Source organism: Setaria viridis, chromosome 5 (assembly GCF_005286985.2).
Source record: "Setaria viridis chromosome 5, Setaria_viridis_v4.0, whole genome shotgun sequence".
Lineage (NCBI taxonomy): Eukaryota > Viridiplantae > Streptophyta > Magnoliopsida > Poales > Poaceae > Setaria > Setaria viridis.
The window spans coordinates 24,233,657-24,249,783 of record NC_048267.2 but is presented as its reverse complement, the minus strand read 5'-3'; the positions used below and the strand labels follow the sequence as shown (position 1 = coordinate 24,249,783).

The window sequence follows — 16,127 nt, the reverse complement described above, 5'->3', positions numbered from 1 at the left end:
AACGGGCCTCATTCCGGGCCATTCTGAGGAAACCGAACGGGCCCAGAATGTAAAGAGAGATGTTCAACTAGCAGTTTTGTTAGCAGCTGCAATATTGGTTGAGCCGCATTTGGTTGGGCCAACAAGTCCATATGATACGGGGCAATAGACCAGTGACCATTCCCTACATTTTTTTCCTTTTTTGTTTTTCAATCACTTTATGAAAAAGAAATCTATTTGTCGCCTCAACTATGGATGGAGTTCGATTAACCACCCCAGAACGAAATACCAGATGTTGGCCCCTTCAAATTTTCCGTTTTGACACCATGTGCAATTTCGACACAGTCATGGTGTCCCCACTTGCCATTTGTTCTAAAAAGTGTGAAAAGAAAACTTAAGATTTTCCTTGAAAATGTGGTTCAGTATAAGCATTTGTACTATACAGAATTAACAAAAGGACATTACTAGTTAACTTATCGTGTACTACAAATTGCATTACCAATTTACCATGCATGTCGCTTCTGTTCTAATGAACTAGAACCAAACTAAGATAAATATGTACTCTACACAGCTGTGATTTAGATTGAAAGTTCAGTAGAATGCAGTTGAATGCAAAGTTATCAACATACGGAAAGGACTTCATCAGTTAGAAATTGTGAAATCTGCATTCCGGCTTAGAAAAACAAGGGTCAAAGCTACCTACTTTAGATTAGAACAGAGAGCTTATGATAAAATGAACGTACTGTAAGTCTGTAAGTCTGCAAGAGCTTGAGGACACATCAGAATCACAAAGGAGTAAGGATTTCTGATTTTATTTCATAGCTAGCCGGCATTTCTACATTCGACTTTATGAAATCCAATATTAAAAGAAGATTCCAGAAACTGAAAGTACACTATCTTGTGGCAGATAAAGTTCAGATAATACTAATAGCATTGTGCTAGAGGAATCAGCAATCATGATACTATGGGGGCATCTGGGATCTGATCAGAAAGACAAAAGTTCAGGTAATTTACCCAGACTCATAAAAAATCAACATATCATGAGTTTATGACAAATCATTGTTCTCAGCAATAAAAAATACGTGTATTTCAAATGGCAATACCATGTCACTGAACAGTCATAATGAACTAGAAAATTATGCAGATAGCTAGATACCGAATTATTATTAAAAAAACGTCCATTATCCAAAGATGACATACATTGCAAGTTATGTGAAAGGCTGATTTCCTCACTAGAAAAGCAGAGAATTTCAAATGCTAATTTATCAGGGCATGGAAGGATGAACAATAAGTGAGCCATCATTTAGTAAATGTGAAATCCACATTCAGGCTCATAACTTTAAGGCTAACACAAACTTTAGACAAACATAGAGACAAACAATGAGTTTGGGTACTGCAAGAGCTTAAGATTATGAAATAGTCACATTTCCAATTCCATGCACATCTTCTGCATAAGTCCATGAAAACCAACAAACAAAACATAAAAAACACATAGAGTAGTGAGAAGAGGTATAAGAAAAGGAGGCTTGCTAAATGATCTCACAAATATTTATTCCCATTAAAAGGAAGCTTTCCTAGCTTCGGTGTATGGACCACGCCATAGCATTATACTAGGATGATGAGCAATCATAACATTATGACTGTAATGTGTTAAGTACCATATCACACTAGTTCATCTTCAATGCAACTCCAATTCCATGCTGTATTGAAATAAGGAAAAAACAGAGCACTAGCAAACACATTTCCAAGCTGAAATAATGAAAATCCGAGCTACTTTCTGTTTTGCATTCAGTTAACAAAACCGAATGGAAAGTGGAAACTACAAGGCACTGAAAAATTGGAAATGCATGGTAGTATGCAGGTTCAGCAATTGAAGCAGTACATTGCGATTTCGACGACTATCTGACTCTGCAATTCTGCATATTGCAATCAACAACTACCTCACTTTGAATACTGCAACCAGAAGCTACCTCACTCTGAACATTGCAATCAGAAACTACTTCACTCTGAATACCGCAATCATTGATTACCTGCTCTGAACATTGCAATCAGAAACTACCTCAACACGCCACCTAACATGATCTCAAGCAAATCCACTTAGGGATCATAGGAAAGCTGAAACACCTGTTGCTGCCTCAAGGGAGAAGCCAAACTGGAGCAGATTGGTCCGATGGGTCTGGCCTCGGGAAGCAGCGCTGGACATGGCCGCCTTCTGACCACATCCCGTTGTCGCTGCAGGGGTAGTGATTCACATTGCCATTGCCGAAGATCACCGCATCATCATAGAACTTTCCATCATCCAAGAAGTAGATGCCTCCCTGGAGGTACTCATCCGCCTTGTAGGATCTGGAGCAGCCATGCCCGACGAACAGCATCTGGTCACCCAGCGTGTCCAGCTCGCTCCATTCGAAGGGGTACAGATCGACGGGGAAGTTGGCGTCGGCGTCAGCAATGTTCCGTTCGATCCCCCGGAACACCTTGAACTTGGACGTCGGCTGATTAGGATGAGGCGTGAACCTCACGACCATGAGAAGCTCCTCGCGGGGCACGACGAGGTAGCGAGCGCGGACGTACTGGTCGTGGAGGCGTCCACGGGGACGGAACCGGAGCGTCTCCCAGTTTGTTGTCAGCATGTTCTCTTGAAGCCGGAATGGCTTGCACAGGCGGAGATGTTCGCCCTGGGTGACGAAAGCGAAGGCTCCACTGTAGAGGTAGAGGACGTCCTCAACATCCAATGCAACGTCGCCATCGCCTGGTGGCACGAAATCAAAGACCCACCGCCAATTCTTGCGCCAGAGCGCGACGCAGCGACGGCATGGCGGCAGGGCGGCTACGACGCCAGGGGCTGGGTTCCACCAGGATGTGACGATGGCGGCGCCAATGTAGTTCGTGTGTTCCGGCGAGGATGAGAGCGCGGCGACGTGGATGACCATTCTGTGGACGTATGGATCGGTCCGGCGCCGGAGCTTTCGCGGGAGGTCGCAGACGTTGCCGGTGCGGATGTTGAGGGCCTTGTGGGGGCGCAGCTCGCGGGTGTCGAGGAGGAGCCAGGCGCCGTCGTGCGAGCCGAAGCAGCACGCCTCGGGCGGGGTGATGTTGAGGAAGTGGTGGACACGGCAGCCGCTGAGGACGCAGGCGACGCGGGTGCTCCCGACGGGGAAGGGCGCGCGAAGGAGGAGCCACGGGAGCAGCCGCCGCTGCGGGAGCAGTTGCCCCACCAGCTGGTTCCGCTGCCGGCGAATCATGTTACGCCACGCGCGGCACACGAGGGACATGCGGCCGTGGTCGACGCTGCACGGGATGTGCCTCAGGATCAGGCGCTGGGTTTCCTCGGGGAGTTCCTCCATGGACAGGGCCTGCGGAGGCGGGGGCGCAGCCATGGGTTCGCAGGATGGGTGGGAACCGGAGGGTGAGGATGGAGGTGGAGTTGCTGCTGCCGAGAGCAGGCTGGTGGAAGAAGAAGAGGAGGCGGTGGAAAGGGGGAGTGCGTTGCGCGTGCGCTGAGGCCTGAGGGATTCGAATCCCCTCCCTTTTGTTCTGGTGGAGAAGCCGGCGGAAGAGAGGAAGAAGACAGCCTGTGTTGACGTGTTGTCGCTGGCTCTGGCCGTGGAAGTATTGTTGGGTTGGGCCGTAGTTATTTGGGTTTGGACTCTGACCATGCGCAAGCTTGGACCCTGACCGTGGAGGGACAGTAACTTGGCCCATGTCACATATTTGCGTGTATGCACGACGTGGAATTAGGTTTTTTTTCTTTTGATGGAAATGGATCTACTTATCAGTTATCACATTCAGAAGGTGATGATCTAAATCTAATGTTCATGTTTTGATATTTGCCACACCAATTTGTAATTGTATCAGTGTTTCAAATTTCCATGTGAGGCGTAATGTAAAATTTGCGAGTTGCAAAGCCACACAAATTGTGTACTACAGAATTATCGGTATAACACAAGATATTTTCCAGGTTACGTTGTGTGCGCTGCAAATTGCAATTCAAGGTTACATTTGTCATGATGAACTAGAATGATAATCATTCTAATCTGAATTCGTTTTGATTTTTTTTGCTATGTAACTTTTGCTATATATTTGGACATAATACATATCTAGGTGCATAACGAAAACTACGTATCTTTAAAAAGTCGAAATGAATATTAATTTAGGACGGAGGGAGTACTAAGATATATAACTGATTTCTGCGATCTAACTGATTTCTGCGATGTTTAGATCCCTTGGCGACGACGTCCTCCGTCAAGAACCCGTCTTCGTCGCGGAGCAGCTCCTCGCTGCCGTGGTTATCTAAGCCCGGAAGTACCAGCGTGTTGTGCAGGACGGCGAGCAGCAGCTCGCGGTTCGTGTCGCCCTTCTTGCCGACGAGCACGGCTGCACGGCCACCTTGGACAGGTAGGTGCCCCGCTGTATTGACAGGTACCTGTAGACAGAGCAGCAGATGCTCAGAATTCAGAAATGGCCATGGCAAGTTGGCAGCGTTGAAGCAACGCGTGTCTCAGCCTGATGCGAGATGTCAGTTGTCACCTGAGCGCGCGCGGCCGCGATGCCGATGGCACCGGCGGGATCACGTTGAGGCGAGTGCACGCGCGCGTGTACACGAGCTTGCACCGGATCCGCTGAACCGCAGTGACTGCCGGGTCGATCGAATCGACCTTCTTCGCCTGCAGAATCAGCAGTAAATTGGCCGTCGGCCGTCGCCATGGAAAAGGAGATGAAACGAGATGTCCAACAAGAAACAACCCTCACCTTGGCCTTCCCGAGCCTGGGCACGGCAGCCCTCACCACCTCACGTGCTCCTCGGGCCACCGGAGCGACACGTGCCCGCAGTACTCTGTACTCCTCGTCCGCAGAGAGCTCCATCCACGGGTAGCAGAGCTCCGCGCCGCTGCTGCAGATCAGGGCGTCGAAGGCGGCCGGGTCGGTGCCGCAAGGCCTGAGCGGGTCCGCGGCCGTCGGGATGATCATGCCGGTCGACAGCACGTACCGGAGCCGCCGCCGGCGGTGGTGCCATGTCGACACCTTTCCTCAGCTGGTCGGTGCCATCTTGCCGTCGCTGCCGTTGTAGGAGTCTGCGGCGAGGACGAGGAGGCTCTGCCGCCGGCCCGGTGCGAAGCCAAGCAATCGCCCTGGCTGAGATGGCCGGCCGGTCCGTGGAACGGCACCGGCGGAACGAGTCCGAGAGCGAGTCGTCGGCGGCTGCGGCGCGGGCTGGCGGGGACACGGAGCAGCTGGTGCGTCGCCGGATGGTCGCAGACTCGCAGTTGGCGGCGACGTGGGACGGGTAGAGGCGGCAGTGCCAGTGCTGCAGCCAGGAGAAGAGATGGATGTTGCGGAGGCCGTTGCGCCGGCATTCAAGCCACCGTGGCACCGTACCGCGCCATGTCGGCCAGCAGGCCTCAGCGCGTGGGTCATCGCCGCTGCGTCGTGCGGGTCCACCAGCAGCCCGTTGTGCAGCGCCTTGATGATGTCCGCCGGCCGGCGTTCTTGGTGGCCTGCCTATATTGACAGTGCCACAACCAGATCAAAACAAATTTCATCTAAAAAATAGTCAAATGAAATTTCTGACCCTGAAATTGAACATGTCAAGAGATTTTTACCTCTGTCAGGGTGAGGTTAAGAGATTTTTACCTCTGTCAGGGTGAGGCCGAATGGCTCCACAAGAGCAGATGAACACTCGCTGCAAACGGTCAAGAAATTAATTAATCTCCAAAACGATCAAGAAAATTAAAGAAAAAGATTTGACTGTATTCTGAAATGGTTGTGTGTGTTTTTTTTTACTTTCAAAAAACGGCGTACATTCTTGGCGACAAGTGGGTGTATGTGCACGTCGATCTGCTTGTGGTGCTTGGGGTAGGCCACTGGCCGTAGATGTCGCAGTGATCGTTGAGCTTGAGCACGGCAGTCTGCACCGTGGCGGCGCTACCGGACATCTCCTCGATGCAGGGCGGACGCAGTATATGGACATGGATATGTACACCCAATAATTTTGCAAGAAAAATACCATGTACTATATATATACATACATGTATAGAAGTAATAGGCCAAACTGTGCATATTGGAGCCCAAACAAGCAAACCAGCCTGCTGTTTCCCCAACCGTGTTGGGCTGGCCCAAAACAGCACCTGCACTCCCGCAGGCCCAGCAGAACCCTGCTGCTCTCTCTCTCTCTCGTTGCTCTTTGTGAGTTTCTCGGGTAGCAGCAGAACAGATCGAGATCGAGATCGAGATCGATTTTTCTCTTCATCTTCCTCCAACTGAAGCTAGGGTTTGGAGTCTTGCCGATTCGCGTTGGATTGTACCTTGAATCCTTGTTCGCAGGAGGGGATTCGAGCCGCCGGGCGACGACCGTGGGCTGCCGCTCGCTGTTGGCCAAAGGGCCATGCCTGTCGCGGACGGCGACGACGGCATGGCTGCCACATTGAGCGCAGATGCAACGCAAGCAGCGCCGGCTGAAGGCACAGATGCGGAGGCGCAGGCCGCGTGCCGGTGGCCATGGGGACAGTGGCTGCCGATGCCGCAGTAGGCGCAGAGGAGGAGACCACGCCGGTGTAGCAGGCACCGTGTACCACCACAGCAAATTCAGGAGCACCAAAGGTTCATCTGAAATGCAAATTGGGCAATAGCAATGGATTTGTAGTTCAAACTCATGTTCGATGCAATTAGTTCATATCCTATGAATCCGGAATTTGATGAAGCATATTCATTTAGGGCCTGTTTGGATTGAGGGTGTTAAAGTTTAACAGGGTGTTAACTTTAACACCCTCAAATGAGGTGTTAAACTTTAATATATTGGGGTGTTTGGATGTCCTGTTAAAGTTTAACACTAAAGGATGGAATTGCCACTATTGCCCCTCATTTCTTCCTACTAATTGCAGCCAAATACTCCTGTCCTTCCCGCCAGAAAAACTACCGTTGCTTCTGCTACTTCCCGCCAGTGACGCTGCTGCTTCACAGTGACGCACATTTTTTTTTCTTCATTTGGCCAAATGACAAATCAAAGAAGTAAGGAGAAAAACAGCCAAAAATTATTCGCATTGTCCAAAACACACGGTACAACACAGATATTGCCTTGTCATTACAACACAAAAATACAAATAACCTACGATTTTTTGTACAACCCTCTAGCTAATTCATCACGAAATGCATTCATATTACAGTCTTCTTCCCCTCCTGGTGTATTTGTTGCTTGTCCTTCACAGTTTGATTGTTCGTTCAAAGGAACAAAATTTTCATCCGTATCGTACATACTAAAGGCCGTATCGGCCATATCATTCTCTCGAATGAAATTATGTAGCGCCATGCATGCTACTATTATCTTGCTCTGTTTGTGCATAGGAAAACTAGGTATACCCAATAAAATCCTCCACTTCATCTTCAACACACCGAATGACCTCTCGATAATATTCCTAAGGGATGAATGCGCGTAATTAAATGTCTCTTTCATACCTTTTGGCATTGGGCCACTTCTAAACTCTGGAAGATGATACTTTATACCCTTGTATGGTGCGAGGTAACCAGTACGGTTAGGATATCCCGAGTCAACTAGGTAAAATTTTCCTAAAACAGAAGACAAATTCATGATGTTAAACAAAATTGACACCAAACTTGTATAACCTTGTATAAATTTAAGACATTCCAAGTATACAAAGAGGAGTACCTGAAGGCGGATGGGGAAACCTATCCCCATATTTGGTTATGGCATCACTCAACGCCCTCATATCATGAACCGATCCTGGCCATCCACTGACTACAAATGTGAACCTCATATCGAAGTCACAAACAGCTAACACATTCTGTGACGGATACCCATGCCTTCCTGTGTGCTGGACTACCTTATCATTTGGCACCACAACTGGAACATGCGTCCCATCTATAGCTCCTATACAATTATCGAAGTATGGAGAAAATCGTGGATTCCTCAATCTTTGGTGGACGGTCTTGAAATCTGGATCCTTTGGTTTAATGATATCTATTGCTAGTCTCAGCACACTAGATAAAACCTTATCAAAAGTACGACTGATAGTCTCTAAGGACCTGACAAACCGATCCTCAACCTGTCGAAGTGACTGCGGTGCACCAATGATCCAAAGAAACATTTCTAAAGCTTCCATAGTTGACATTCCTCTAGTTGGGCTCAGTCCATACATGTCTACCAACAGGTCATGTAACTGATGAAACATTAAGCTTGACATCCTAAACATGTTATAGCATGAGGTTCTATTACTTAATGTTTCGTGAACCCAATCTATATCAGGTACAGTGGGTACCCTCCTTGGTGCTTTGTCCATGTGTTTTTCATAGTACGTACCAATCATAATTGCAGCCTGTATGATGTCTCTAGTCCTTTTACGACGATGTTGCCTCATTTCCATGAATATTTGAAACTCCTTGGACAAGTCCTCATCAGAATCACTTCCACCAGAATCATTATCCTATAACAGTAACTTCAAAATGTCAGGAACTAATTATTCAAACAGCAATAACAGCCATAACAGGTAGTTCATGCATACAGGTAGTTCAAGCATACAAATTGTTCATGCATACAAATTGTTCACAACATTAACACATAGTTCATGCATACAAATAGTTCATACAGCTAGCACACCAATAAGTCACAATGCATACTAAAGAGACAACCTCTAATTCTACTTGGGATCAGTAGACGTTGCAAACTCGACAATGTTGTTCTCCTTGCAAAATCTTCTCAAGTGAAGCAACCTTCCTTCAGGAGTTGGAATGTTACAAAAAAATTCCCTCTCATATGGATCTTTAAACAAGTGCCTGCTTCCATAAAACTCCACAGTATCAGGTATTGCTCCACATTCTAAAGCTAGTTCTTGTGCCTTCTTTACTGATTGAGCCATCTCTTGCATAGGTGTTAGCTTCATTCTTTTTTCATTAATTCTGGCTTCTAAACTAGCACCCACATTCTTCAAAAGATGGTCACTTCTATCCTCAGAGGCACTCAGTTTATCAATCAAGTTGTTCATGGCTAACATCATTGGGCTTTTGTATTTCTTGGTAGGACTTGTACCAGTGGACTGTGTGCTTGGGGTACTGCCTCTCTTCTTGCTGTTAGTGCTGACTGGGCTATCCTCATAATCATTAAAAACCCCATTAGGCCCTTCTTACTCTTCCTCCTGACCATCTTCATCATCAGCTTCCTGTTCTTGATCCCCTTCTTCATCATCAAATCCAACCAGGAAAGAAGTAGACCCATCCACTATAACATCATGAAACATTTCCTCTAGATGATCCATATATGCAGGAGTACCATGCTGCAATTTTTTGCATTCCCTAAACTTTCCCTGCAAATACATTTTCAGGTTATACAACAATTCAAACAAAGGGACTGCATGATACTGTACATACTGCCCCTCACCTTTGTGTTCTGTTTCCACCACCAATCAGATGCTGTTACAGTGCCATCTGCTCTCCTTCCTAGGCCACTCTGTGTTTGAAGTTTTCTCCAGAACCCATAGAGAATTTTTAGTTGATTAATTCTGTTCCTCAACTGTCCTTTGTCATGTTTCAAACCAGTGATCTTAGAGAATTTGTCAACAATTATCTTGAAACCCCTTGCTGACATGGTCCCTTTGTGGCAATTGCCGCCTCTAATTTGCTCAACCCATAATTCACACAAAACATGGGTATTTGGTTCAGACCATTGTGCCTTGTCAGTTGTAATCTAGTTCATAGCACAAACATGCAATCCAATCACACACAAATTCAACAGATATAGTAATTCAATTCACATTGCACATAAGCATAGTAATCTAGTTCAAGAAAGGACCACACATGGATCAGCAGTGGGTATCAGTGAAAAATGGGTCCCCTGATGTAAATGAAATGTAAATACCATCATAAGCAAGAAGGAATATACAATAGCTCAGGATAGTTCAATTCACACACAATTCAATTCACATTGTATCCAAGCATATGAAGCATTGCACCATTCATTCACAGTGAAGAAGATGAGTTCCAGAAATTACCTTCGAGCCTGGGAATATGCATTCCACATTTTGTGCATTGGAGTTGTCTTCATCAACATCATACCACTCATCTCCACAAAAATGAGATGTCTCTTCTGCAAGGCCTTTACCACGAGCAACGGCACCTCTCATGCGAGCTCGTCCATCGCCGGCGGTAGCACCGTCAAGGCGCTCACCGACGAACAGGGACCTTGTTGCACGGCCTCTGCTTGCGCCGGTATTCTTGCTACCGTCGCTAGCTCCTCTTGCACCGGTGTTCTTGCTGCCGCCGCCAGCTCCTCTGCTTGTGTTGCCACTCTTGCTGCCGCCGACAGGGACTCTTCCGCCGCCTCCTCCAACCCTTCCTCCGCGGCGCGACGCGCGCAAGCCTAGTGTACGGCTTCCGCGGCCAAGGAATGTTGGTTCGCGAAGCATCTCCGCGTACAAGTCCATGTCGGGGAAGTCGGGGAAGTCTTCGGCCTGAGAGTTTAGATCCAGAGCTTGGTGACCTTGGTGAGGAACCCTAGAACAATCGGCCTGAGAGAACAAGTCTTGAAGGCCATCGTCGCCGTGGCCCTCTATGGAAGCCGGTGGAGCAAAGCTGCTTGACTGCGGAAGGTGTGGATCCATGGGATCTGGATCGGCGTGGGGAGGAGTGGATCCACAACCGGAGAGGAGGAGTTGTGGATGGGGATTGGAGTCAGAGGGGAGGAAGGGGAATGCGGCAACGGCCGGAGATGGCTGTAGGGCGAAGGGGAAGGCGGCGGATGACGGGGAAGATTTGCGGGCGGTGGATGGGGGGGCTTGCGAAGCGGAAGGCGGCGGCTCGCGGGGAAGATCTGCGGGCGGCGGCTGGCGGGGAGGATCTGCAGGCGGCGGATGGGGTGAGGGCGGAGCGGGAGGTGGCGGCTGGCGGCGGGGTGGGGGGCGAGAACTGGCGGCGGGGTGGGGGGCGATGCGAGAGGAGAGACGGAGGTGCGGCACGAGAACTGGCGGCGGGGGGCGATGCGGGAGGAGAGAGACGGAGGGTACCCAGGGAATAGCCGGATGACGACCACATTTTAACAAGTTTAACACCCCCTTGAGGTGTTAAAGTTTTTGGGGGTGTTAAAGTTTAACACCTAAGTTTTAACACATCTGTTTGGATCTCAAAGTGTTAAAAAGTGTTAAAACTAGGGTGTTAAACTTTAACACCCTCAATCCAAACAGGCCCTAAGTAATCCAAATAACAGCATCGTATCCTGAAGTCTTCCACACAAACCATCCACTGTTATTACGTCGTTTGTATATAGCAATTAATTGGATGTTCTTTATTAGCTGGATAATCCACCGTTGGATACCACTCATGACTCAATTTGCAACAAAAAGTAAAAACAAGTACTTCCTCCAGGTTGTTTTGGTATTTCTAGGTTCATAACTTTACTATGTATCCAAATATAATACATATTTAAATAAATGATAAAAATTATGAATATAGAAATGCCAAAACAATCTACAATTTAGGACGAGGAACAAAACGGCACAACAAGAGTGTTTTTGTTACTTGTATTATTTGGTTCGTGTATGAAATGGTTCAAAATAATAGTGATATTTGGTTGGGTCAATTATACCAACTCATATAGGATGCGTCCCACTTAATATACTATTCTCCTAATAGGAGTGATGAACCACAAAATTCAGGATCATCCATATATTCATCATGTGGTGCATGCAACTAAACACACCCTAACTCAACTGAATGAATTGGGTGCTATACTCAGTCCTTGATTCCGAACACACCCTAACTCAACTGAATGGATTGGGTGCTATACTCCAAAGTGCACGATGCCAAAAGATTTGTTGGAATATATGGTATCCGTCCTTGATTCCAAGATGCACGGGCACTGGACTCCTTCACACCAAGAGCAAAGGAGCTAGGAGCATCACATGAAATTTTTTTAGTCATAAAAAATCACCTTTCTTTTACCCTAAAGATCGAGTATGTCAGGTCAGCTAGTAAGATGCTGCTACATTTTCTTATGTTTGTATACCACAGCATCGTATAAACCCTAAATACACTGCAGGATTCAGGAAAACAACATTATACTGATGTACGAATCCTGCTAATATTCCAATAAATGTTCTTCGGCATGCATCCTGGTTGCACCATGCTGGCAGAAATCACGCATCCGCTGAAAATTTGCATTCAAGCTTTGATAAAAAGAAGGATCACTCGCTCCATGATGAAATTTACCATCTCAACACCACTACACCACAAAATGACGAAGCACATTAGAGATGATGGGAAATATTTGCCTTGAACTACGGTTGTACCGGAAGACCTCTACTCCTTTGTAAGCTGATTTGGGATGCCATCCTGGAATTTTTTTCCAAGAAAAAAAACTAAGATACACTCTACCACTTTACAAATTCAAATAGGCAATTGCTAACAGAGCAAAGAACTGCCTATACAACATATGAAAAACTGTTTCTTCACATAATTGAGAAAACTATCTAGATTTGGGTTAAGAATTGACATTCCATTCTTCGAATGTTCCAAATTGATGAGCAATCCGCCCAAAGTCTTCCTGGTCGTTGTATTAGATCCTTGCATCGCAGCCATGCTGTGGCCTTTCAACACAACATCTGATCCATGGAGAGGTGTGAAACTGCCCACCACCTTCCTAAATTTGGTTAAAAACTTATCCATAAAGTATAAAAAAAAAACTGATTAGGCACATTCTTATGTGAATGCTAGCCTCCGAAATAAAAATTAGTTCTTACCTCTCCAAGGTAAGGTAAGTCAGGAGATCCTCAGAATTCTAGTCAATCTGTGGCCACATATATGGGACAAGTAAATTTCAACGATAAGTACCTAACAGGATGTACAAATGAATACAACAACAACGTAGCCTTTCATTTCCAGGCAAGTTGGGATACCCAACAAGAGCTACAAATCAGGGTTAAGGCACATGAATAGTTGTTTTCAAGCACTCCTATCCAGAGCTAAATATTTGGGTATATTCCTCCCTTCAAATTTCCTTTTATTGCCTCTTCCCATGTCAATTTTGGTCTTCATCTGCCTCTTTTCACATTACTGTCACGCCTTAGGGTTTCACTATGCACCGGTGCCTTCGGAAGCCTCCGTTGGACATGTCCAAACCATCTCAGGCGGTGTTGGATAAGTTTTTCTTCAATTAGTGCTACCCTAACCTATCACGTATATCCTCGTTCCGGACTCGAGCCCTTCTTGTATGACCACAAATCTAACGTAACATACACATTTTCGCAAACTTATCTGCTGGACATGTTGTCTTTTTGTAGGCCAAGATTATGCACCGTACAATATTGCAGGTCTAATCGCCGTCTTATAAAACTTGCCTTTTAGCTTCAATGGTACCCTCATGTCATATAAAATTCCTGATGCTTGGCGCCACTTCATCCACCCCGCTTTGATTCTATGGCTAATATCCTCATCAACATCCCCTGATGCTTGTAGCATTGATCCCAAATATTGAAATGTATCCTTCTTGGGCACTACTTGCCTTCCAAACTGACATCTCCCTCCTCATGTGTAGTAGTGCTAAAGTCACATCTCATATATTCAGTTTTAGTTCTGCTGAGTTTAAAACCTTTTGACTCTAGGGTCTCCTGCCACAACTTCAGTTTCCTATTTACTCCTGCTCGACTTTCATCAACTAGCACTACATCATCCATGAACAGCATACACCAAGGGATATCCCCTTGTATATCCCTTGTGACCTCATCCATCACCAAGGCAAATAGATAAGGGCTCAAAGCTAACCCTTGATCCAGTCCTATTTTAATCAGAAAGTCACCTGTGTCGCCATCACTTGTTCAAACTCTAGTTACAACATTGTTGTACGTCCTTAATAAGTCCAACGTACTTCGTTGGGACTTTATACTTGTCCAAAGCCCACCACATAACATTCCTTGGTATTTTGTCATACGCTTTCTCCAAATCAATGAAAACCATGTATAGATCCTTTTTCTTCTCCCTGTACCGCTCCATAACTTGTCTTATTAAGAAAATAACTTCCATGGTTGACCTTTTAGGAATGAAACCAAATTGGTTCATAGAGACCTACGTTGTCCTTCTCAAATGATACTCGATGACTCAAGTTAAGTCCTCGGTAATTAGTACAATTTTGAATATCTCCCTTATTCTTGTATATTGGTACCAATATACTTCTCCACTCTTCCAGCATCTTGTTCGACCGAAAAATATGGTTGAACAACTTGGTTAGCCATACTATGGCTATATCCCCAAGGCATCTCTACACCTTAATTGGGATACCATCCGAGCCCATCGCCTTACCACTTTTCATCCTTTTCAACACCTCTCTGACCTCATATTCGTAGATCTTCCACACAATGTGCCTGTTGGTGTCATCAAAAGAGTCATCCAACTGAAAGGTTGTGTTCTCATTCTCACCATTGAACAATTTGTCAAAATACTCTTACCATCTATGTTTGATTTCATCATCCTTTACCAAGATGTTCTCCATTTCATCCTTAATGCACTTAGCTAGGAGGTTGAATCTAAGAAAAAGGAGGTACCAAAGGAGGCTGCAACATCAAAATTTGATAGGCAGAGGGAGAGAGATGAGGATGATGAAGATGGAGAAATAGAGGGACATTCTTATAATAATCAGGATCCATACGTGTCCAAGTTTAAGGAAGCTACAAAGAAAACACAGACTGGTAGCACAAGTAAAGGTGGAGGGGGAGTTCTCACAAACAATAGAAAGGAATACCTGCAAAGGAGGAAATGCAGAAGAGGTCAATGAAGTTGAGCCACAAGAGAGAGGTGTCCATCTTGACAATGAAGAAAGTGATAGAGAGATGCAACTGAATACAACGGAGGCAATGTTATCAACACAACATAACATCTATACTGCAAACACAATTGAAGAAAATGAAATGGATGGTGTGGAAGAGGAAGTAGGGGAAGAAGAGCTAATAGACTATGATGAGGATCCCCTGTATGTAGAGAAAATGGAGATGGCCAACTTAGAAAACAAAGTTGAAGAGAGGGCTAGAAAGCTATCTGATGTTATGAATTTTAACAAACCATAGAATGACAGTGTGGAGATGCAAAGCATAGAACCCATGGGGGATGCTAATGATACAAAGATTGGTGACAATGTTGATGATGTAGAGTGGGAAATGATCAAAGACACATATGGGAGCAACAAGGAAGAGGGTTTTACTCCTTTCAAGACCAAGAAGACTCCAGGGATAGTGCTATGTAGGAGCAATAGGAATCAGAACACCAAAGACAAGATACAAGACAAGGTGGAGGCCATCAAGAAAAAGAATAATGAGATTTCGGATAATACTTCATCTTTTGCTTTTTTCAATTCAGTTGATCCTGCAAAATTGGCGAAACTGGCTGAGCTAAGCAATATAGAGTTACGAGACACATCTGAGAAAGTTGCCTCCACAATTAATACCTTACAAGCAAATGAAATGGCTAAGGCAACACTTTTGGCAGCAAAAAAGAGGGTGGATGCTCAAAAATACAAAGAGATTATAGAGTGTGCAAACCAAAACAATTCGATTGAAGTTGTTCCTTCTGTTAGCGATAGTGAGATAGAAGTATGCTCTAAAGAGGAAGGGGAACTACCCTGCCCTCCGAAGAAACTGCCAAGAACATGACAAGGAGCAAGTGTTAAGAGTGGTAAAGAGACTATGGGTCACAACTCCAGGGCCAAGAAATGAAAACACTTTTCTGGAATATAAGAGGCTTAGGAGCCAGGAGGAGGAGGAAGCAACTTAGAGAGATCCGGCAACAAAATAGAGTGGACATAATCTACTTACAGGAAACAATTAAAGTTGATTTCACAGTAGGGGAACCAGTTGCTCTAAATGAGGGAGGAAAGTTTCACTAGAATTCAACTGCGGCGCGCGGTCACTCAGGTGGATGTAACGACCTTGGTTAAATCAGCCGAGTTAATCCTAATCTGAGTCCCTAATCCCACTGACTTAGCTCCCCTAAGCTTAAGCGCTCAACCTCCAGTTCCCGATCCCGACCCCTGAAGAACCCAACCAACCCCGTCGGTTCCTTCTGAATCCCTAAGGCAGTGTTCCTTTCCTCTTGAGCAGAGGAGAAACCGAGACTGACTGGTGGACCCACAAATCTCTTCCCCGGATCTCCCGAGGTAGACG

At 45.8% G+C, this 16,127-nt stretch overlaps 1 protein-coding gene and 1 pseudogene across 1 annotated transcript; both read right to left on the bottom strand.

The window, feature by feature from the left end:
* Positions 1-2,114: 2,114 nt before the first annotated feature.
* On the bottom strand, positions 2,115-3,359 carry LOC140222843 (uncharacterized). The gene has a single exon (XM_072293966.1). The coding sequence runs from the start codon at positions 3,357-3,359 to the stop codon at positions 2,115-2,117; it is 1,245 nt and encodes a 414-aa protein (XP_072150067.1).
* A 773-nt stretch (positions 3,360-4,132) lies between these two features.
* LOC117859298 (probable sucrose-phosphate synthase 5) lies at positions 4,133-5,915 on the bottom strand (annotated as a pseudogene).
* Between the last annotated feature and the right edge of the window lie 10,212 nt (positions 5,916-16,127).